This window comes from Neovison vison, chromosome 4, assembly GCF_020171115.1.
Source record: "Neovison vison isolate M4711 chromosome 4, ASM_NN_V1, whole genome shotgun sequence".
NCBI lineage: Eukaryota > Metazoa > Chordata > Mammalia > Carnivora > Mustelidae > Neogale > Neogale vison.
In genome coordinates, this window is record NC_058094.1 from 61028713 (window position 1) to 61053933 (window position 25221).

Consider the following 25221-nt stretch of genomic DNA (forward strand, 5'->3'; position numbering starts at 1 on the left):
TTTGTAGGTAGATCTTTTATCCGTACATACATAATTTGAAGCGAGTTCCAATAATCTATCTGACATGGAGGTGTATAGAACAGTGTACTGTAATAGGCCATTATTAAATTCTAAAATTTCTATTAAATTCTACATTCTAAAACTCGATTAAATTCTAAAATTTAGAGATTCAGTGAACTCCCTCATCTGGGAAGTCAGTTATTGACCGTATTCTATCCTCAAGGGAAATGCTTCAGAAAAACAAATGTATATACCTTCAAATCTTTTCTATAACAGTACTTAATTTTAGGTATGTGTTAATAACACTGTTATAAGCAAATAAGCCATATTAACCTTCACATTTCCTTTGGTTTAGCTGCTGATTTTTGCATTTGTGGCTGACACCCTTTGGAACATCTGATGGAACAATGACTTAGCCCACAGTTGCCTAAAGGTCTGAAAGAGTTCATTTAGCATCCCAAACACTCCTTTATATCCAGAGTTTATCTCCTTCATCTTTAAAATGCACTCTATACTTTCAGCAGTGACTCAAATATGTAACCTAATGCTTGACACTGCAATGAGCAGTAACCTTTCTCAACCCAAACCCACAAGTGTAGCACATTTCTTTCTTTCCTATGGATAAAGAGAAGTAAACATTATTCATAACAACAAAAAGGCCTAGTGGAAATCTTTCTGTTTGCTACAAGATGTGCATTTCCTCATTATGTACAACAGAGACATATTTTATTCCACTGACTTCCACGTTCTGGTCAAAAAGTAAAATGCCTTTAGAAGTCACCAGGATGCAACACTAGGCATATCAAACATGGCAGAAGCAGTTTTATGACCATCTGCCTTCAGTTGATTGTTTACATAATTTACATGTTGTAAATTATCATATACGACCTTAATTTCCAATCAAAAGGCACATATGGTCTATTACATTTTCATCATCTTCACTGTTTTTAAAGAAAGAACCACTGAAAAACTTCAAAGCAATTTAAAGAATTCACATGGTGACACGTTTTTCTGCTATTTTTCTTTTCTCTATTCCATATTCCACTTTCATCTAATATGCACAAAATACCAACACGAAGCCTCTGCAGTTCAAGACGACTCTTGACATTGTGTTCACAATTCATATTGCAATACAAAAGTAAATATATGGGATGAAAAATCAGTTTGAGCTAACCCTCAAAGTTGTAAATAAAATTAGATAAACAGCATCGTGCTGTTGAATTAAATGCTGCAAATCGTGGCAAAACAAACTTACTCTGAGATTGAGATGTATGCAGGCACAATGGAAACATGAATTTACCTTGATGGTAAGCAACCACGATGAGCTCTGAGGTAGGGTAATACGTCAATTGTGGAAAAAAACCCCGATACACCCACAGTCAGAAACACCACCATCAGAGCAGACCTCACAAGGGAGGTAAATGGATGCACTGTGGACATTGACTCGCTCCTTACACAGCAAAAGGAGATGGCCCTTTTCTCAGGCGTGGGGCCTAGTAGCCCCCTGAGCTACACGAGGTCACACTCCACTCTCTCTTTCACTGATCCTCTAGAGAACCAGGCCAAGAGGCACCTCCTCTGTCCTCAAGGACAGACCTCACCTCTATCCAGGAAGGAGCCCAGGCCCCAGCCTTCCGCAGGACCCCAGCCAGCACTCTCCGCAAATTCCAGCCACGGCCACCACGCAGCGCCGCCGCCACCAGAACCCTTCCAGACTCTGTTGCCCAGGCCTGTTCTGACCCAATATCGATAGTTAAGACAGAGTAAGCCATTGCGTGCCATTTCACAAGAAGAATAACTCAGACTACATCAGCTTCTGGAAAGTGTTTCTCACCCAGCAGGCACATTCTGTACTGTCTTACCAGAACATCTCAAAAGAGGACAATCATGCTCACTGGAAGGTAAGCAACCCCTTTTTGACCGCACACCAAGGAAAGCAACACTCCGCTTTTCATACCTTTGCAGCCACTGATGAGTTGGGTTTCTCCAGCAAGTCCCAGAGCTTCTTCCGCTTCTCCGGGCAGCAGGTGTTATCAAACTCTTCTCCCTCCCGCTCTCGCATGGTCTCGGCCTCCCGCCTCAGTTCTTCGTTCATCTGCTCCTTCTTCTGATGATACCTGGCTTGGCAGCAGGACTCCAGGTAGATCTCGTCAATCCCCCAGTAATCAAGCTCTTGGCCAAATGAGAGCGCGCACATTTCTTCCATCATATGGAGTTTGCCCGTCCGGTAGAAGTTTAAAATGGAAGTGAAGGCCCCCGGGTGCCGGTCAAAGAAATACTCGTTCTCGCTGAGGTTGTAGTCATCACACACCTCCAGGAGGCTCTCGTGCGTGTTGCAGTCCCGGAGCTTCCCCAAGCGCGTCCGGGGCAGCCGGTCCAACGTTCTCCACAGAACTTCGTGGTTGAGGCCCCCCACGTTGATTTTAACCCTCCGCGAGCATGTCTTGCTCCTAATGATGTCCACAGGTTCTGGTGGAAGGGACAGTGTTGATCTTGAAGTCTTCCTGTTTAAGCCAGGGGGGACCTTTTCTGCCATTTTGAACTGGACAAAGCCACAGAGCCAGGCTCCTCAAAAGAATGAGCTGTGGGAGTGTCAGCTGAAGTGATAGCCTTCTGAGGCAGGCATTTCCACCAACACAACTAGAGAAAAAAGGAACAACAGTCACTTGGTTACTTCCACTTCCCTACAGCATTTCCCATTCTTTGAGATCGCTCTGTTGTTCATGCACAACCAGGAGGTCTAATAGTAATTACTGTGTATTAATGGAGATAGGAATCATTGCCCCAAGGTACAAGAAAAGAGAAAAAGACAATACAATGTGCTTCACACACAGAAGAGGCTGTGTATTCAATTTTATACATCTAGAAGGTGGTAACTCCCAAATTTATCACCGGAGACCACTTTCTCAAGCTCTGGACTAACATATCTACGCGTTGGTCATCTCGTTCTAGATGAACAACCAACACCTTACACTAACCTACCCACAACTCCAACTTGCCCAACTAGTTCCTGTTCCTTCTCCATTTCAGATTTCTGGCCCTCCACATCCCCACAGCCAGCCACCTGAGCTAAAACTCTGCAAAGTCCCGATCGATCTGTCTACATACAATTAAGAAGCAGGTCTAACCAACTGCACCTTCTAAACATTGTTTAAGTGCCCCACCACCATGACCCAGTCCCTGTTACCCTTGAACCATGATTTTGGTTCAAGCCCTCATCACCTCTTGCTTACATTTCTACAACAGCCTCTTAAATTGGATCCCAAGCTCTGGTATTGACAACCTAAAAACCTTTCTCCACATAGTTACCAGAATGATCTGCTAAGATACAAAATTGGCCCAAGCCATGCTTTCAGTCCTACAAAGATTCATCATTACTGGCATTGTAAAGAACAGTTAGCCTTATTCAGACTGGCCTACCCCTCCACCCTCACCTCTCATCCCTCCAACATCACTATATTCCAGCAACCCCAGACTACATACATCCTTCTGTCTCAAGTTTCTGGAGCTTTCTTCATGCTGTATCCTGGAAGGGCTTCTACATTTCCCATTTCCTTTTTACTAACTGCTGCTTGCTCTTCAAGATTGATCTCAGACATCAATCACATCCTCCAGAAAGCCCTCCATGATATCCCTCCTCTAGGATCATGAAACCTCTGTTGAATGTCACTTCTGTTTCATCATACCAATGCAGTAACACTTTTCCCACAAGATGAGGGGAGCTCTTAAAGACAAAGTCTTTCATATCCTTAATACTAAGCACTTATAGATTGTGAGAGCTTTTTTTTGAAAGATTTTATTTGTTTATTTGACAGAAAGAAATTGCAAGTGGGCAGAGAGGCAAGCAGGGGTGGGGAGGAGAGGAAGCAGGCTCCCTGCTGAGCAGAGAGCCCCCATGCGGGGCTCGATCCAAGGACCCTGAGATCATGACCTGAGCCAAAGGCAGAGGCTTAACCCATTGAGCCACCGAGGCGCCCCATGACAGTTAAATAAATGTTAAATAATGCATCAATTCTTTGTTTTCCACAAAACAGATGACAAAAGATCTAATAGGGCTAATGCTTACGGCCAGAGAAATGCATAAATGGGGTTATTTGAATGACCTGCCTCAAATGAATCCATGTTTACATGTTAAATGTGTATATGTTTGTGTGTACATAGTATATCTGTCAGAATATGTGTGTGTGTGTGTGTGTGTGTGTGTGCGTGCGCGCACGCGTATTCTTTTGCCCCACAGCCTTTTCTCCTGGGTACTAAATCTTTAAAACATAACTGCTCTAGTTAGTCCCTCTTGTTGATCTATTATTTTGATCTTCGGCAGCAAGGATCTTCTTATTTGATCTTCTCCTATGTTTTTACAGAAAATCATGGTGCTTCAAGCAATACATCCAAAACACCACTTTTAATGTAAAACACCATGTTTCACAGCCAATGCCCTTATACCAAGGGGAAAAACTCTTAGATCTAAGAGGTCCTTATAATTAGAACTCTCTCCTAAGATACACACCAATGTCTGCATGTCTCTGATTTCTCCACTCCTATAAGTTAAATTTATTTCTCCATCTGGAAGTCAAGTATCCTCTGAAATTAAAATAAGTCACATTTATGAAAAAAAAAAAAAAAGATGGCTGGACTATGTCAGAAATGTTTCCTATACCACCCATAAATACACTTGAATTGAGAGGGTTTTTTTTTTCCAGCCACATGGTGACAGAAATAAGTTAGGTAAATACATACACACTGTCATCACAGATGACAAAAATACCTATTTTTACAAAAACAACGATGAGCCACAGTGATTGGGCAAATAACTTAAATTCTCTGAGACTTAATTTCTTACTCTGCAAAATGAGGATATCAGTATCTACAGTACCACAGCAGTATTATGATGATTCAATGAGATAGTTTATGTGAGGTGCTCACTACAGGGAGGTATAACTGAACAGAATAAGAAAATTTAGATTTCTCATTTTAAGTTTGCTTTCCAGTCACAGGAAGAAAACTGAGATTAAAAGCTACCTTAGTGTTGGGGCGCCTGGGTGACTCAGTGGGTTAAGCCTCTGCCTTCTGCTCAGGTCATGATCCCAGACTCCTGGGATCGAGCCCCGCATCGGGTTCTCTGCTCCGCAGGGAGCCTGCTTCCTCCTCTCTCTGCCTGTCTCTGCATACCCGTGTTCTCTGTCTGTTGAATAAATAAAACAAAATCTTTAAAAAAAGAAAAAAAGCTACCCTAGTGTCTATTAAGTAAATGCTAGCAATTAACTGTTTCCCTATCCATACGTTCTGTCTTCTCCAGTAAATTTTAAGTCCAGAGGTGAAGAACTGTTGGTCCCACCTTTTCTGAACCTCACAGCATGTATCTTGGATGCCACTGACGCCCATGTCCAAATTTTGTATTCGGGTGACAAGGGAATAGGTATATATACACATACACAAAATTGAGCAACAGTCTCAGGATCAGGGAAAACAACTGAAAATATTAGAAATGGGGCAGTTATGGTAGCCAATCTGATTGTTTGTTCTGCATTAAATAACTTGGTTGTAGACTCAATGACATCTCAGCAGCTCACACAGATTATGTGAACAGTCCGCACGAATAATAAAGGCTAATCCATTTTTAATTTGGCTACAAATTCATATAAAATGAATTTACTCTTTCTGGAATATCATGTCATCCTAATGAGAAAAAGATAAGCAGTTTTTTAACTGACCAGAATATCATATTAGAGGTTTTCTGAAAAGGGTGAGAACACACCCCAACACTGACACAAACATCTCCTGTTCCAGTGCCAGGACTTAGTGGGACTTGCTTTCTGATCAAAGTCATTATTAGGGGCCTGGGTGGCTCAGTGGGTTAAGCCTCTGCCTTCGGCTTGGGTCATGATCTCAGGGTCCTGGGATCGAGCCCCGCATTGGGCTCTCTGCTCAGCAGGGAGTCTGTTTCCTCTCTCCCTCTGCCTGCCTCTCTGCCTACTTGTGATCTCTCTCTCTCTGTGTCAAATAAATAAATAAGTAAAATCTTTTTACAAAAATCATTATTAAAAGCATAAATGCTATTTCATAGTCACCATTTGTCTCAGATAATTTCACAGATGATTTCCAGTGACTTTCCTTTTTGTACGTTGTGTGTCTCAAGTGAAGAGAGGTCATAAGACTTAAATTTCACAATATCTCTTTTACTGATCAAAAACTTTCTATTATAGGAAATCCAGTGTTGACTGCAAATCCCAGAATAAAAGGCAACTGAAATTCAATGCCCCATCTTCAAAGCAGAGGTAGAGAAACTTAGGATGAGAGAATGTGACCCACTGATTTGATTTTCTTAAGACTTAAAAGATGGTCTGCTCTGATTACTGTTAACCGTGGTTGGAAGTTTTTATTTTCCTTTGGCAGAAAGTTCTGCTTGTTATCTGATAAGTAGTGCAGGCTCAGAGGCCCAAATTCTGGAGCTGTTGAAGAGCTCTGAACAGTGTTGACAGAGTTCCTCAGGTACTCAGAATAATCATGGAAAACAAATGGTTGCCTCTGGAGCCTGTAGTTGAAGTCAAGTACAGAGGACGGTACCTCAGAAATGCACTCAGCCTTTCTGTCTGGCCCCCTGCCTGTCATTCTCCCTTCTCTTTCTTCCTCTGTGGATTTCCTCTCCCACCTTCCTGTCTGTCTTGCACCATTGCTTAATTTTCTCCCATTGATTTCCCTCTCTTCTGATCTTATTCCCTAGATTTTTCTGTCCTCAGAGCCTTTGACAAACCACAAAAACCAAACTATATAATTTCAGACTTATACCCACTTCAAAAAAAATTTTTATTTATTTATTTGACAGACAGAGATCACAAGTAGGCAGAGAGGCAGGCAGAGAGAGGAGGAATCAGGCTCCCTGCTGAGCTCAATCCCAGGACCCTGAGATCATGACCTGAGCTGAAGGCAGAAGCTTAACCCACTGAGCCACCCAGGTGCCCCCACTTCAAAAATTTTTTGAAGGTCTTAATATGAAAATCTCTTAAGCAGAAAACACCATATCTCCCTCCAGAAAAACATCGATACTGAGTTGCTCTGTATGGGAAGTTGTATGAGCTTGCACAGGGGGCTCTGCTCTGAGCCTCAGGACCCCTGGGTCCAGTTGGGCTGAGTTTCTGCCTCCCCTCACCCTTCTGGTTGGACTTGTTTCCTCACCCATTAAATAATGGCATTTTATGCCTACAGATCATTAATATCCTATGACACTTGGCTAATCTTTCCTCCCACTATGATTCTGTGATTTTTTACCACCCTCCACTCCACACATTATCCTCACTTTAGATAAAAGTGAAATATCCTGAAAAACAATCTGAGGGGTTTGAAGTGGCGGGGGGGTGGGAGGCCGGGGTACCAGGTGGTGGGTATTATAGAGGGCACGGCTTGCATGGAGCACTGGGTGTGGTGAAAAAATAATGAATAATGTTTTTCTGAAAATAAATAAATTGGAAAAAAAAAAGTGAAATATCCTACTACCTCAGAGTCAATGAAAATCTTTTTTCCTGATTTCTTTAAAATGAGGTGGTTTCCATGTTTCCTTTTAAGAAACCCTTGAGTATTTACCAGAGCTTGAAACTACCTTCAGAACATCATAAAAGTTTCACTTCTATTATTTAGTGTTTAGTTAATTTTCCATATTTTGACTTTTCATTTTTCATCTATGTTCTTTCCGCTATATTAATTTTACTTCTAACAATGATCCTGTCTGTTTCCTCTGGGTTAGGTACTGCGTCTTGACACTCTTAAGAGCTCGCAAAATTTATGTTTTTAATTTTAGTAATTAAAATGGATATGATGCGCCATTTTCTCACATTTAGCTTTATAAGTGAAACTGTGTCTATCATCCTCATTTTACTCCATAAAAATTTATCATCTAGTTCAATTTAGTATAAAAGTACACTATAAAATGTACTAATTCAATGTTCAAATGATGTAGATGTTATGCAACTGTGTAAAATTGATATGCCCTAATAGTTACAAACTGAATACTTTTATTTATTTTTTTTTAATAGAATAGATCTGTTTTATTTAACAGACAGAGATCACAAGCAGAGAGAGAGGAAGGGAAGCAGGCTCCACCCCCACCCCCCCACCCCCCCCACCCCCCCCACCCCCCGCCCCGAGCAGAGAGCCTGATGCGGGGCTTGATCCCCAGACCCTGGGATCATGACCGGAGCAGAAGGCAGAGGCCTTAACCCACTGGGCCACCCAGGCGCTCTGACTTTTTATTTCATGGGCAAAATCTCAGTGAACCTTTTCTTATGGCAGTTTGTTGATTTATTTCACCTCACTTGATTAATTGAAAAGTCAAGCTTGTAACGATCAGTCGACCCGTGCAAATGTACTAAAATTCCCTTCATTAGTCTGTTGGAGAAAAAAGCGACTCTTTAAACAATAAACAACAACAAACATTCTCGTTTTGCACAGCTGCACTGTGCTCCTACCAGCAGCGTGAAATTATGCTGCCAACCCGTTCAGGGCCAAACCTGACAAAACACAACTTTGGGATCATGGCATCGTAATTACAGCTTGAGACTGCAGGTTGCGGCGGCTGCGGGAAGGGGGGTGGGGGGTAGTTTACTGTACTCTCAAAAATACTACCATTATGTCATATACTTGACACTTCCTTAGGGTAGCAAGGCACAATAAGTCCCATGTGTGATCCTGTGAAGATGCAAAGCCAATCCTTTTAAAGATCTAAGCGATGTTTAACATTTCATTTCTGTGTTGCTAGTACACACTGAGCAGGCATTTGCACACAGGCAGCTCTGAGACCTTAAAGTTGAAAGCACTTTATGTAGAGCTAAGGCATTTTCTTAAATTTTCATGTATGGTATTAAGTAGTAAAGAAATCTTTTTTGATAATAGCTATGTCTGGTTCAGAGAACCACAAAGTTATATACATAGTAGAAACCTGGAGAGAAAAGCACTGTAACTATAGGTTGAAAATATAATCAGTGGGGTGCCTGGGTGGCTCAGTGGGTTAAACCCTCTGCCTTTGGCTCAGGTCATGATCTCAGGGTCCTGGGATCGACCCCAGCATCCGGCTCTCTGCTCAGCAGGAGGCCTGCTTCCCCCTCTCTCTCTGCCTGCCTCTGCCTGCTTGTGATCTCAATCTCTCTGTCAAATAAATAAGTAAATAAAATGTTAAAAGAAAAGAAAATATAATCACTGCTTCTTAAAAAAAAAGTTTTAGTACTTCCTGAAATCTCTGAAATGACTCCCAGAATTTACTAATAAAAAAAATAAAGTCATAACAAGTTAAAAATGAATCAGATTCACTGGAGAAAGATAGTACTAAAAGGAAAGTCCTGGAAACTCAGTTATCCTAAGAAAGTCAACAAACCCGCTGAATTACTTCAGAACCTCGCCAGAAAGATCAATGAATTTCATAGTGTTTATTGTTTTTTAATATATCAAATTCTAGTAATAACTGATACATTGTCCTTGTCATCAGAAAGGTGAAAGGCAGCCTTTCTTTTCTGCAATCAAAAGCTGTTAATACCAATATGTTCCTTGATTTTAGCACAAATATTCAGTCCTTAGTTTAAAAAAAATCCAGGACTTTTATCCTTGATATAACCGATGCTTTTTTTAGATACACTCAAACAAAATCCTAAAAGCTTTGCTTTCAGTGGTCAGAGGAAGCATTGTGTTGCAATAAGAAGGGGAAAAGACAAGTAATAAGTAGAATATGCAATATGAGTGTCTTTCAATATCACAGATGTCTCTGAATAACCAAATTTATAAATAAACCATTTTATTTAGACACATAATATGATTGTTCTTCATCGGAATAGAGAACTATTTAAATATTTAGATCCGACATATATATATATATATGTCGGATCTAAATATATATATATATTTGCTATAATTAGAGAGTAAAACACTAGGTTTGCCTTTAGAAACAGGTTTTTTTTTCATAAGACATAGCTGACAAAAATATACTTTGAAAAATATAATACTGATATTATAATGCAACTTGGGCCTTTTATAAACTACAAGGTATAGTCGTGGCTTGAAATTTTCAGTCTGTTTCCAAACACACAAAAAAGGCTAAAACATTTAGAGGAACATTCAGCCATTCAGGTGATGGAAGACTTTTCTATTATGTAGGTAAAAATGCCCTTTACACTGGGGCTCAAGATGTGTTCTTTTAAATGTTTCTTTTTGCAAACATCTTCCCAGAGTCACAATGCAGTGAAGGGGATAAATAAAGATGAAAGGCAATGAGAAAAATGAAAAAGGCAACCAATGGAAAAACTACTGGTGCCATTGAAAGTAACAAAAACAAGGCTGGGCCACCCTGTCATATCCTGATAAAAACTACAAACTTCAGTTCTATGTGGATGACACAATCTTCAATTTGGGTGATGAACTTAAATTTCATAATGCCCTCTGGGTGTTCGGCCTAAGTTAAATTTAGCCTCTATAAAACCAAATTTAAAAAATGTTCATGATATTTGGAAAGGATTTGAATATTTGTTAGGTTTCTTCCACTAAAATTAGTTTTTAGATCAAGGAATGATTAATCTGGAATGTTCAGTAGTAATATTCTTTTTTTTTTTTAAGATTTTATTTATTTGACAGAGAGAGACACAGCGATAGAGGGAACAAAAGCAGGAGGAGTGGGAGAGGGAGAAGCAGGTGTCCCACAGAGCAGAGAGCCTGACTCGGGGCTTGAACCCAGGACTCTGGGATCATGATCTGAGCTAAAGGCAGATGCCTAACAACTGAGCCACCCAGGAGCGCCCAGTAGTAACATTCTAGACAAGGGATGTTTCTCTCAGTTGGGCTCCCCTTAATATCAAAAATACAATTTCCAATTACCTTCTGGTCCCTTACTTCTCATAATTGAACATGTTAAAAGGCCATGTGGTTTTCATTAAAAATATAAATAGTGAGTCTGACCTAGGATTAGTTTCTATGACCTAAACATTATACCATACTTTATATACCCTCAGTTTGGAGAGTAGAGTTACAAAATGTGGCAAAGGGAACTTGTATACGTTCTAGTCCAATTCCTTATTTCCAGGTTTCCAAACCAAGATCCAATGAGGTCATGTGACTTGGCTGATCTCTCTTTCTGGTAGCTGCTGAACTTGGACTAGAACCCAGATCTCTAAATGCCTATGTAAGTCTCTTTCTATTACATCCCACCTCATTGTTCTTTGCTTTTCACCTTATAGCCCATTTTTATTTTTTATTTTTTTTTTAAGATTTTATTTTATTTATTTGAGAGAGAGACAGTGAGAGAGAGCATGAGCGAGGAGAAGGTCAGAGGGAGAAGCAGACTCCCCATGGAGCTGGGAGCCTGATGTGGGACTCGATCCCGGGACTCCTGGATCACGCCCTGAGCCGGAGGCAGTCGTTTAACCAACTGCGCCACCCAGGCGTCCCTTATAGCCCATTTTTAAAAGCTTTTATTTTTTGTCTACCCCCATATCAAAATACTGATTCAAACTACACTAAGCTGAGATGTGCTATTTCCTTTATATTGTTGATTTCTTTAAAGGCTAATAGCTGAAGTCAGGCAACTTGATTGTGTTCTTATGAAGAGAGGTGAACTTCACAGAATCATTCTCTCATTACCTCTCTCTTCTGAGTACTAGTTCTTATGATAACTAACCCCTTCTGCTGTGGATCCCTTCAGTCAATTCTGCACACAGCAGCCCCTACACCAGCAGACTGGGGTCACTTCCTACAGAAGATGTTCCCATGCTTCCCACTCTCTGGATAAAGACACACTACATACAAAGACTGCAAGGTCTGTCATCGACTTCTTTCTGCAGTTTTCTATATCATGTACCTTACTCCCTCTCGTTCTTTGTTCTGACTTTTTCATTCATTTCTTTTCATGCACTACTCTTCTGCCACAAGGAATTTGCACATCTTCTATTTTCTTCCCTCTTCACCTTCAGATATCAACTCAAGAATCACATCTTAGATAACATCCCCTGATTACCTTGACTATAAAATAATCTTATTTTAAGAACTTACATAGAATTAGGTGCCTTGTACCTACAGCACTTGTCACAACAGCAGTTTTGTATTTATTTTTGAGTATATATGAGTATTTTTTTAAGATTTTATTTGTTTATTAGAGACAGTGCAAGAGAGAGTGAGCATGAGCAGGGGGGAAGGGCCGAGGGAGAGGGAGAAGCAGGGTCCCCATTGAGCAGGGAGCCTGACTCGGGGCTCCATCCCAGGATCCTGGGGTCATGACCTGAGCTGACGGCAGATGCTTAACTGACTGAGCCACCCAGGTGCCCCTGGAATGAGTATTTTGACTATTTGATAAATATGCATCCTCTTCAATAGACTCTAAGTTCCTTGAAGGCAGGAATCATATCTCATCTTATTCATCACTGTATCCCAAGTGCTTGGCATGAAGTAGACCCATCATGATATTTTTGAATGAAAAAGTAAATGATCAGATTTATATATTACTTAACATTTATTTAAAAATCATACTCTCATTCCAGCTACTCCATATGACCTGCCACTCTCCAAATCCAATGTGACTATCGTGTCTGAAAGGCTCTTTTGTGCATTCTCCATCTGATAAATCCTTATTCATTATTTAAGATTAAGAAAAAATATTTTGTTCCAGGGTGAATTAATCTCTTCTGCCATAATGGATTAAAAGTTGTTCTATATGTTATAATGCTTTTATCTTGTATCATAACTATTCATTTATTCATTCTTTTTATTCATTCATTCAGCAAATATTTATGAGCCGTACTCTGACGGAGATGCAGTCTCTGACATCAAGAGGCTTATATTCTTTTTTTTTTTTTCCTGTGTTTGAGTTTTATTTATTCTGTAAAACAGATAAAAATAATAAGGTTAGTTTTTTGGGGGTGTTTTTGTTTTTTGTTTTTTGGGGGTTTTTTTATTTATTTATTTTTTTCAGCGTAACAGTATTCATTGTTTCTGCACCACACCCAGTGCTCCATGCAATCTGTGCCCTCTCTAATACCCACCACCTGGTTCCCCCAACCTCCCACCCCCTGCCCCTTCAAAACCCTCAGATTGTTTTTCAGAGTTATATTCTAATGGAGGTAGATAGGCATTTTACACAAACACACAAGCAACTGACTACAACAGTGAAAAAAACTACAATGGAGAAGAAGGTTCCATGTGAGCTTTAACTGAAAATGCCTTCTTGGCTGTGAGTTCTTAAAAGTATTAAGCTTCTCTTACCCATATTTGCAACTTTGGCATGCAAATGATTAACAAATTTTGTAGACTATCCAAGAGAATGAATGAATGAGTGAATAATGAATTTCAAGGCACTATTATCCTTGTTTTTGGTCAAATGTTTTAGTTAACATCAGTTTATTTTGGTGACTTCCAATTTGTTTAGAAGTTCTACCTGCCCTTATTTATCTGTCTTGCCAAGGGCTGGGTTCAAGATAAGAACTAGGTTTTCTGGACAAGAGGGGGATGTTGAACCGACTGAGCCACCCAGGTGACCCCACCCTTTCAATTTCTTAAGTTTAAAATTTTGCAAAAGTGAATTTTCTATTTCTCAGTATAAGCTAATAAACAGAAATATGCAAGCCAGAAGAGAAAATGAGATTGAATTTCCACGAAAAAGAAAATAAAGAAAAGTAAAAGGAAAGGAAGTATCAGAGTTAGTGAGTCCTCTCCCCCCCACCCCTGCCAAGAGGTAAGCTTACATCCTTTAACAACGATCTTTTCTCTTTCTAAGTAATATAAAGTATTGCCATGGAAAGACTATATGAAGAGGACAAAGTATAATCAAAGGAATGACCCAATGGTAATGGAAATAAAAAGCAGAGTAGTATTTGGGTTGGGAAAATAGCTTAAGTTGAAAGGTAGAAATCGGGGCGCCTGGGTGGCTCAGTGGGTTAAAGCCTCTGCCTTTAGGCTCAGGTCATGATCTCAGGGTCCTGGGGTCGAGCCCTGCATTGGGCTCTCTGCTTGGCGGGGAGCCTGCTTCCTCCTCTCTCTCTCCCTGCCTCTCTGCCTACGTGTGATCTCTATCAAATAGATAAAATAAAAATCTTAAAAAAAAAAAAAAGGGAGAAATCTTTCCCAACATATTCAAATCACAATATGTGGGTAGCCACATCTTCAGACTCAAAGAAGACTATGGCCAAAATTTGCCTTAGGATGCTCGGTGTAGCCAAAGCCACAGTCCGGACCGTCCATGCTCACAATGCTGTCACGTGTTCTAGCTTCTAACATGGAAAAGCAGTTTCTAACAGATCAATGGTATCCTTCATTAATGAAACTAATTTAAAAAATCAGAATGTGTCACAAGTAATCGTTTGCTTGATTTTTATTCTGTGCATTAAGTAGAAAAGGAAAGAGGCTCACTGAACTACAGACATCCATCTCCACATCCCTTATAATTAATGTTTTCCATCCACCCTTGTCATCAGTGAGGATCATTAAACACCATTTATTAAGCATCCATCTGTGTATGGCACTTTATAAATATTCCTCCCCTTGCCCCTGCTCCCTTTCTCAATCTACCATGTGTCTCTGTTGTATAAAATGCTAGGGAACTACAATGATAATAAATAATTAATGGTAAGAGCATAAGGCAGATGGACGAGATGACCTACTAACATCTAAGAATCTTAGGATGCTAAATTTACTGCTAATAATATAATTTAGCACAATTTGATAAGAAAATATCAAAGCATTTGATGAAGAAAATGAGCTAATCATATTCCATCAACATTTTCTAAAATAAAAATGTGAAAATTGGGACCACAGATGGACTGACTGAAAGCCTTGAGTTCATGTGACTTATACCAGATGATACAGTCTTGAAATAAATAATGTGGAAAACAGTGTGGAAAAAATATTAAAAATTATGGTTTTGATAGTACAATAGGGAATGTCATTTTGAAGCAAAGGTGAAAATATTTATAAATAAAGGACACCTATTATTTTCATTGAATGGACTATTACATTTAAGAATAATGAAACTATGGACTTCTCTCCCTTTTTTCAGTTCTTCTTTAATGTTGTCATATTATTTTCCCAATGTTTTTTCTTCAAGCAAAGAGTCAATAATACTGGGTTTAGGTATGGTGATATTAAAAGCACTCTTTTTTCACTTCTACAAGCCTCATGTAGTCAGGATTATAGTCCAAGAGTATGTCAAGGTAAAATAAGCTATTGCTGTAAGATTCAGATTTATAATTTGGATTTTATTTCAGCTTAAGATCAAAATGCCCATAAGTAGAAACTGTATTTCCTAGAAAGTAAGGATATTCTTGGAGATGTATATGAAGGAAAGCCAAAGTTATGATCTCATTTGCTTTGTGAATTTTGTTAATAATTACCATTTTTATCACCTACCACATGTTGGATAGTTATTATATGCAGCCACTATGCTTATCCCTTAATTTTCAGAATGAACATGTTCATTAATTCTCAACCCACCTACGGATGGGTATTATTATCTTTTATTTACCAATGAAGAAACTGAGGCTCAGGGGCACCTGGGTGGCTCAGTCAGTTAAGCATCTGCCTTCAGGTCAGGTCATGATTTCAGGATCATGGGATCAAGACCCATGTCAGGCTCCCTGCTAATGGGGAGCCTGCTTCTCCCTCTCCCTCTGCCACCCTGTCCTCAACCTCCCCCTCCCCCTCTCCCTCTGCCACCCTGTCCTCAACCTCCCCCTCCCCCCTGCTTTCTGTTCTCTCCCAAATAAATAAATAAATAAAATCTTTAAAAAAAAAATAAGCTGAGGCTTAGAAAGGTAAGCTCTTTGGTCAAGATGACATCAATAGTAAGTGCTGGTACCAGGATTCCAGTCCAGCATTATCTTAATGCGAATCCTCCCATGTCTGTAACTTCATAAGATGCTGGAGATTTTCCTTGAATGGCAGGATTCTGGATGCCTCAGAATGATAAATAAATGGAAATATGGAACCAATATTGAGGAATATTTTTAGCATTATACAGAAGACTAAAACTCAAATAATTCTTATACCGTTATATCTATCCCTTGGTCTAAAAAGCATGAATAAAATAAATTACATGTCCTAATTTTCTTATGTATAGAGATGGTAGGGTTGGCAACTATTTTTGTAGTTCTAAATTTTTAAAATTAAACAAATTTTATTTTATTAAAAGATTTTATTTATTTATTTGAGAGAAAGCAAGCATGGGGAGAAGCAGACTACTCCTCAGGTAGCCCCCATGCAGGGCTCCATCCCAGGACCTGGGATTATGACCAGAGCTGAAGGCAGATACACCCGACTGAGCCACCAAGGCGCCTCTAAACAAATTTTAGTAAATGACTTCATAAAGTAATATTATTAGCCTTAGTATTTGAGATTTATAGTCAAGATAGATGCTTTAAAAATATAAAATTCAGGGGCACCTGAATACCCCAGTCAGGTAAGTATCTGCCTTCGGCTCAGGTCATGATCCTGGGGGTCCTGGGATCTAGCCTTGCGACGGGCTCCCTGCTGAGCAGGGAGCCTGCTTCTTCCTTTCTTTCCTGTTTGTGCTCTCTCTCTCTCGCTATCTCTCTCTCTCAAATAAATAAAATCCTTCAAAACATGTATATAAAATTCATAGCATTTGGAAGGGCAACATTAGTGGATTGAAGTGATTTTCCCAGGGTCCATTCAGCGTCAGGGCTAGAAGACAACTCTCTTGTTCCTGAGTCTGTATTTTTCCACTAGACCGTGCTACCTTAAAGCACCAAAAATAAATATAAAAGTACAATAATGGAAAAGGAGAAAGTTAAGTAAGAGCAATCCAACTATCTCATATTTAGGTAAGCCTATAAATACTGATGAATTGAACCTAATTATTAATGAATCCTGACTAAAACATAAATCCATAATTTCTCCTATTTCAATAATGGTCAGAATGGGAAAAGATAAAAAATTACAAATAATACATACTGAGTTAGGTACATTATTCCTTTCTCATTCCCTCCCTTCCTTCCAAAACCATGTGTTAATTGGCTATCACTATGTACTGAATGAGGGGATACAAAATTTGGTAAGGTAGCCCTTGATCTCAAAGAACCCATAGCATTACAAGAATTTTTGGATTTGTGCTTTTAGCATATGTCTTAGAGGCTCAGATAATATTATGGACTTAAATATTTCTTTAACTGGCACCTAATTAAAGCTTTCCACCTGATTTAAACATATTAAGGTGAAGAAAGGGAAAGGTATAAAATACCAGCAAATGACACAGATGTCTTAATTCATGGGGCTTTAAGGAGCATAATGTTCATTTATGTGAGCTACAGCCTTGGCCACCATTTGCAATTTTAAAAGGTTTTTGAGGTCTTAAATGAATTAATGAATTAAATGGTTATTTCACTAATTCATTTGACACAGACTTACTGAGCACCTACAACTATATCAAACACTGTGTTATAAAATGCCAATTTCATTTATTTATTTTCAGCATAACAGTATCATTATTTTTTCACCACACCCAGTGCTCCATGCAATCCGTGCCCTCTATAATACCCACCACCTGGTACCCCGACCTCCCACCACCCCCTGCCACTTCAAACCCCTCAGATTGTTTTTCAGAGTCCATAGTCTCTCATGATTCACCTCCCCTTCCAATTTACCCCCAACCCCCTTCTCTCTAACTCCCCTTGTCCTCCATGCTATTTGTTATGCTCCACAAATAAGTGAAACCATATGATAACTGACTCTCTCTGCTTGACTTATTTCACTCAGCATCATCTCTTCTAGTCCTGTCCATGTTGCTACAAAAGTTGGGTATTCGTCCTTTCTGATGGAGGCATAATACTCCATAGTGTATATGGACCACATTTTCCTTATCCATTCATCCATTGAAGGGCATCTTGGTTCTTTCCACAGTTTGGCGACCGTGGCCATTGCTGCTATCTGTACCAATGTTTATAGCAACAAGTAACTTTTTAATGGCTTCTGAGCTTTCTATGTGCACTCTTTCTATAAAGCCTAATGAAAACGCTCTCCGTAGATTTAGGGAAAAAAAAACTAGGATTCCAAATTTAAAATGACATTTATCTCAAAAGTAAATTAATATTTAATGGTAGCCTAATTAATAATTGTGATTTTATGAACTAAAGACATTTAGCATTGAAGCCCCTAGTCACATTTGTTCTAAACTATACAGACTAGAAAATAGAACTAAAGATGGACCATCTCTTCTCCAATGTTACTTTACTGCTATATTTCAGAACTGTACCTTCTAAATACCCTTTTCTCATTCTGGAAGATAGTGCTTTTCTTTTGTGAAAAGCAGAACAAAGAATTCAAGAGATCCAGACACATGGGAACTTTCAAAGGATTAAAAGCAACTCTAATGTTATCTAGGTGATAACTATTTAAAAAAAAAAGCACAATACTTTACCGTAACATGCTTTACATAATAAATATTGAAATTATTGTATCTGAGAAATCTCCAAAAATATATCAATTGGCATGTCAAGAGCTATTATCATTTCAGAGGGAATTTTTTGTTAATAACCTGAACTGATAAAATAGCTCTTATAAATAAACACAAAAGAAATCAAGATGCAAAAGGAAGGGAACTTGTTAAAGAACGCAGTATTGTGTCTGTGTCATTTTAGAGGTTAGAGAGGAAACATGAATAGAGGAAGAAACATGAATAGAAGGAGACAGAGATAGGATGGACAAGAATGTAAGAATGAAAGAGGAAGAAAGAAAGGAAGAAAGAGAGAGAAAGGAAGGAAGGATATCCTGTCTGGGCAAAGTGGGCATGAGAAAGTATTTAAGGTCACATTAGACACTTAACAAAGATAATGTTCTATACTTGTATAATATTTTATATTTTGTAGTTCACATAGAGAAAGAAATGCCTTTGGTAAAGAACAATTCCTATGCATAGAAACAAGTCATAGTGCATCCAAATCCCTTCACGGGGATGTACCTGGGAGATACTCCACAGAGTCGAAATAGGCATTGGTCTCCACAGATGGCTTGCATGTTTATATATGGTTAGTTGGAGGCTGATGCTGGTTGTAAGCGGGTATTTCTAGACGTTAAACCATACTGCTTTTGAAACTTAGTGCTTCCTAAAGTAATTCATGCTAATAATAACCCAGGCCTTCACGTCTTGTATGGTAGCCACTAGCCACATATGGATATTGAAATTAAAAATTTAATTTCTCAGTCCCCCAAGTCACATTTCAAGGGTTCAATAGCTTATGTGGCCAGTGCTTGCGGAATCAGGGAGCACAGACACAGAAAATGCCCAACACCACGACAGTTCTATTAGAGAGCACGGGTGTAGACAACTCTCCTGTGAAGTTATGAAGCTCAGGTCTGTTCTGAAAATAGGGATGAGAGAAAAATTCTATTGGAAATAACATATTCTTCCTCAACTCACTCCACCAGTGGCTTCTAATCTTGCCAGTGGTAGCCCCTCAAACTGCACTTTCAAACTGCTCCAGTCCAGACTCTAGAAACATTTTAGCCCTGGTCAAGAAGCAGGTGAAGAATGTTTGAGTATAAAATAGTGTAGGGCCATGGCCTGGCTGTTCATCAACATGCTGGCCCTACTCTAGTCCTCCTCTGGTCTACCCTGGGCAGCAGTTCTTGATAGCCACACTCCTGGTAGCTGTTCTGGGACCCAGAACCTGACTTAGGTCCTGGTTCCATCCATTCCTTCACTCACTGACCCAACGCATTAACAATGAGCACCAACTATGTGGCGGTGCTGTGGATAAATCAGTGAATAAGGACAGCCTCTGCCTTTAGTGAGCTGACATTCTCACACAGCGAAACGACACAGGAGAATGACCCACAATTTAGAACTGGGGTAAGTGCTGCGAAGGAGAATAGAGGATGCTAAGAAAGAGAATAATGGAGAGACCTGCTCTACTCTGGGGGCCTGAGAAGGCCTCTCTGAGCAAATGACTTTTGACCTGAGATCAGGGACATAAGTAAGAGTTAGCCAGGTAAAAGCGGGAACAGAGAGTACCCCATACAACCACCTGTGCACACCTTGAGAGCCAAGGAATCTCGGGCACCTTGGATAAACTAAAAGAAAGTCAGAAATCATAGCAGACTACGAAGGGTGAGTGGCCTGAAAAGAGGCAGGCGGGCAGAGGCCAGACTGACGAGAGCCTCTATAAACAGCAGCCTTACACTAGTGATGCTTTGGAAAGCAAAGAAGGAATATGGTAACCCCTGAGTTAAGGACTGAGGCCTTTAGTCTAAGAAAAGTGGGAAATCATTTAAGGGGTTAAGGTAGAGGAGTGATATGATCAGATCTGCCATTTATTAAAAAAAAAGAAAGAAAGAAAGAAAGAAAGAAAAGAAAAGGGCAAAATGGATTGAGGAGACAAGAAAAGAAGCTAGGAGTCCAGTTAATAAGCTTTAGTGGAAGTCCAGAAAGAGGTGTTGCCATTTTGGTGATGGCATAGGGAATGGTCCTGTCCACTGTGCCTGAAACCCTGCATTTATAACGTGACCATCACGTGGCTTTCCCGACAACAGACACCCATGTCCAAACCAGTCTGGACTCCTGCTAGCTACATACAATAGACTTCTTTCTAAATAAATTCTTAAATATTCACAAACCATAGCATTTGAGCCTGGATCTTCCTAAATCTGCCTGCCCCGTCTACCCCTACCTGTCTGAATCTCAAATACTGCCTGTTCCCAGACTCCCCTCCCTCCTAATTTGACCAGGGCTTCCCCCAGGACTCCACAGATCTAACTTCCTGCCCACGTGGACTGCCTCCGGCCATCCATCTCTGGCCTTTCCAGATGCCACGTGTGCCTACCTGGCTGGTTTCCTCTTAGAACTAGCTACCCCGGCCCTGACATGACTGAGTGCCCACTGTCAGAAAATAGGAGGAGGAAGTGGAAAAAGAAGCAAAGAACTCAAGTCCCAGAGTCCGCAAAGAACAAATCAGGTGACCAGAAGCAGAGCATAATGATATCTCTGGGTAATGATGGCACCATAATGTCTCAACTCCCCCATTTCAGCACACCACAGCCCACATGTGGCTCCTCGGTCCACAAGCATCACCCTCACCCTTTCATTTCCAGCAGCCTTGCCTATGCCCGTCACTCTCCTTTCCAAGTAGTTCATAAAGAACCCCCAATCGTCTGGATCCAGGGCAAACTCACTGCCCTTGCCGCTGAAGAGGGATCAGGGCCGGGGAGGGGGGGGGTTCTTGTCTGTTTCCAGATAGACTATAAGCACTGTGAAGGTAATGACCAATTTTGTTTAATCTGATGACCGAGAAGAGTGCTTTACCTAGTAAAAGTACTTAATAAATATTTTCTAAGTGCATGTCTTTAAAAAGCCACCTACAATTTGGAGACAGCTGGGGTATGAGAAAGCAGTAAGTTCTTTCAGAGAAGGAACTACTGCTTTGTTTTGGGGCAGGGGGAATATAATGGAATGTTTGACCATTACAGGCAAGTCCCTTTGTGGACCTGCTCACCAATGCACCTTGAGAAAGGACAGAAGGGAAATCCTAGATAAAGAAATGTGAGGAAGAGTCTGGGGAAGAGAAAGCCCTCGCAAATGGCTTGTATCTGGGCCCCAGAGAGATCTGAGCTGGTGAGCAAACCCCCATTGTAAGGAATGGTAAAGACATTTGTAGAAGCACTGATGTCTAACATTCAATTAGAACTAGTTTCTTGTCTATGGTAGAATTACCATCCTTTATCCCAAAGCACTCAGCCAGAGTCTGTTACGGATAAGAGCCTCACACCAGCGATGCTTTAGGGAATTAGGGAAGACTATGCTGGTCCCAGAAGTCTGGATCGAGAGCCAATAAGAAGATGAGAGTGAGGTGGGGCGATGTCATGCGTAGAATGGATTAACTGGAGAATGGATGTAATTCAAACCCTTTCCTCCTTAATATATTCTGGAGGAAGACGACTATAGCTGGAATGGGCTAATTGTCTAAATTTATGCTTCACTTTTGCAAGAGAGAACAGTCACTGGGAAGCTCTTATTAACCCAGGGATTGCATTTCCCAGCCCCTGTGCATCTAGGGGGCCGTCTGACCAGTTTTTCTCAGCAGATTACAACCAGAAATGGTGCTGTCATCATTTCTAAGTCAAGATGTTTAAGAAGTAGATGTTGCCTTTTCAACTCTCCCATCCTCCCCACATAAACACCTCTCCCCATTTGATATGTGGGTGAGAAACTTTTATATTATGTCAAGCCACTGACATTTCAGTTTGTTACAGCAGCTAGTGTCATCCTAACTTCTGAAGCTGATACCTTGAAGGGAGTGCTACCTTTGTAAAAATCTAAATTTGTAGCGTGGCCACCAGTCAGGAGATAGACAGAGGAGACTAGAGGCTTGGAACCCTCCTCAGCCCTAGTTAAACTGCACTAACTCCAGAGGAGATGGGTAGAGCCAGAATGCTTGCATGTGATCGCTGCTTCTCAGTGCCTCCAGCAAGTTGTTACAAGATAACGGATGAGCTCAGGAAAGAACTGGCTGGTTTGAGAACAGAGATAAGGGCAAATAGCCAAACTCTAGAAATCCAAGACTATGAAGCTGCAACAGTACACTGCTTCAGGGACTCTAACAGTGAGGAATAACACTGAAAATGGCTTCGAATAACAGATACCTATTTTTGACAAAATGATTCAGCCTTGCAACAAAGATCTAATAAGTCACCCAACCACCCATGGCTATTCTTTCAAATGACCTCAAAGAAACCACTTGAGACATGGTGGTTGAGACGTGAGCAAAGGAATGAAGCAGGATCAAGAAGTACAAATAGGAAAGAATTTTCAGTGAAGTTAGTAGTGTAACCGACACAAAGCAAACACATTAAAAACCTATGAAGATTTTGAGGGAATTGTATTGTCAAAGAAATTAGGAGCCTGGCCTGAGGGGGATGAAAAAGAAAACAATGACTATAAAACAACTTCCAAGACCAGCAAGAAGGGTGCTGAGAAGGTAATATAATTCCCAAAAAGGACATACTTCTCAACACCCATTTTGGCTGAGTAATGGGTAGGGAAGAATCTCTCAGAGGGTGACCGGGGCTACAGATAACAATGGACAAAGGAGTCATTCTAAGACAGAAAAACCAAAGTCTAAAAAAAAAGAAATTTCCCCTACTGCCAGAGCAGGAGGTCTCTGGCAAGGTCTAGCAGGATATCTTCCATGTTATGGGCCAACGAATGCATCTCCCATTCTTCCCTTTACCAAATAGGTATTTTTGAATGCAATTATTCTATACCCGATCTAACATTATGCCATGGGAGGCCAATACACTGTCTTTCAGTATAAAGGTTCTGGACAATGAGAAGCCAGACTTAATGGGGAGGACTTAGCATCGCCCTTACAGCCTGGACTTTGAGATGGGCACAATGACCAGGGGGAATTCAGGTAGTTTTCTGGGGCTGAAGTTTTGCTACACGTGGCTAGAGAGGCAGAATATGATAGAAATAGTTATTGAGCAGAATTTTGCTTCTCTTTCCATGACACAGAAATGTTGCTGGGGAGTGGCTACCCAACCAGAGGTTAAATATTCCAGCCCTTTTCTTATGAAGATGGAGTGATGTGATTCTCTCACCACAGAATGTGAATGGAAACAAGATATGTCACTTCTTAGGTAAACCTTCTCTATGTTCATTCACAGCCACAACTTCCAGCTAGATACAGAGAACTCCAAATCCCTAGAACATGGCAAGAACATGGGTCCCCAGATCACTGCACAAAACACACACACAGGACTCTCATATGAGCAAAAAAAAAAAAAAAAAAAAAAACAAACTTCTACTCTATTAATCACTGAAGTTCATGTTACCACACCAAGACATCCTCTGAAGAATAAAGACTGGGTTTCCAAACCTGTTATTCCAACCCAGGCTGGGAGCTGACAGACTTAGGGACACTTGGTTGTAAATGTTTGCCATGGGGAATTCAGACCCTCCTCTTCTTCACCATTTCTGTTAGGGTAAGTCCTGGCCCTTATCCTACCTGTATGCCTCAAGAGTCTCCTATTTAGTCTCCTGGGCTTCAATCTCTTCTCCTCTTACCATCCATCTTCCTCATGCTACCTCAGAGACTGCCGCCCACACAAAGAGGACCATGTCACGCTACATAAAATTACAGTTAACCCTCACTGCCTGTCCCATAAGATAAAATCAAAGTGATGTAACACAACACGCAACACATTTCCCAATTAATCTCCAACGTTCTTCAACATCATCTCCCCTCATTTCCCTGCAACTGACAATGTTGAGCCCCAACTACCAGCCAAGTCCTTTTTATGACACTGCTTTGCAAATGCTGTTCCCTCTGCCTAGAATGTTCTCCATCGGCCTCCTTTTTAGCCTGGAAAACGCTCACTCATCTCTTAAGAATTAGCTTAGTTGTCATTTCATCTGTGAAGTCTTGCCTGACTCTCCCACATAGAAGATGGAATGCTGACTTCTACGAGCCAGCCTCACTATTGTGCCTACTACTGGGGTGTTTTCTATTATTCAGTTATCCTCATGGTCTGATTTTGTTGCTGTTTATTTTCTTTGTTATTCAGTCAGCCTTTCAGTTTATCTTCTTATGAAAAACGAAGAGAGTCCTGCTTTTTCCAAACAGCCCAGGGATGCATTAGAATTTTAGTATATGTGCTGCCGAAGCGAGCACCCAGGGATGCATTAGAATGAGATTGTCTCCCTTCAGTGGGAGACTCTCTCCAGGATCAGTGTTGCTGAATGACATTACTCCAGTCTTTTGGGTGAGTTTTCTACAACTGTGAAATATTTGGAAGGCAAGGCCCAGGAATACCAGAAACCCTACAATGTATACAGAAATCCTGCACCCCCTAAGTTTTACACTACGATATGACACATATGTGCATGCAAAGCTAGTTTGTGAGTACCTATGGTATCTTAACCCCATTGTACAGCAAATGTTTTCTACATGGGAATTTTCTAGGAAAGTACCATATTTGGAACTTCACCAAGATTTGCTCACCATTTTGGAGAGTCATGTCACCAACTATAACGCTGCTCATGGAAGCTCATTCACTGAAAGAGTATACCCACATGTTTGCAATTGTAGCTGTCACATGCAATGGATACACTGACTTCATTCTTATTTCAAAAATGCCAAATATACAAAAGTGTCACCAATATTGAGTTGAATGCTTTCTCTTAAATCCAAATTTATACATTTTAAATAGAAGCATCTGACTACTTTAGTACCTCTTTGTATAGTTATGCTGATCATA

At 40.3% G+C, this 25221-nt stretch overlaps 1 protein-coding gene across 1 annotated transcript in view; it reads right to left on the reverse strand.

Annotated features, from left to right (window-relative positions):
- The window catches only part of KCNB2 (potassium voltage-gated channel subfamily B member 2), a 399258-nt gene that overhangs the window by 368042 nt on the left and 5995 nt on the right, over positions 1-25221 (reverse strand). Inside the window, exon 2 of the mRNA XM_044245465.1 lies at positions 1958-2640. Within this exon, the coding sequence (XP_044101400.1) occupies positions 1958-2536 (579 nt within the window). The 5' untranslated portion in view covers positions 2537-2640. The remainder of the gene's footprint in view (positions 1-1957; positions 2641-25221) is intronic.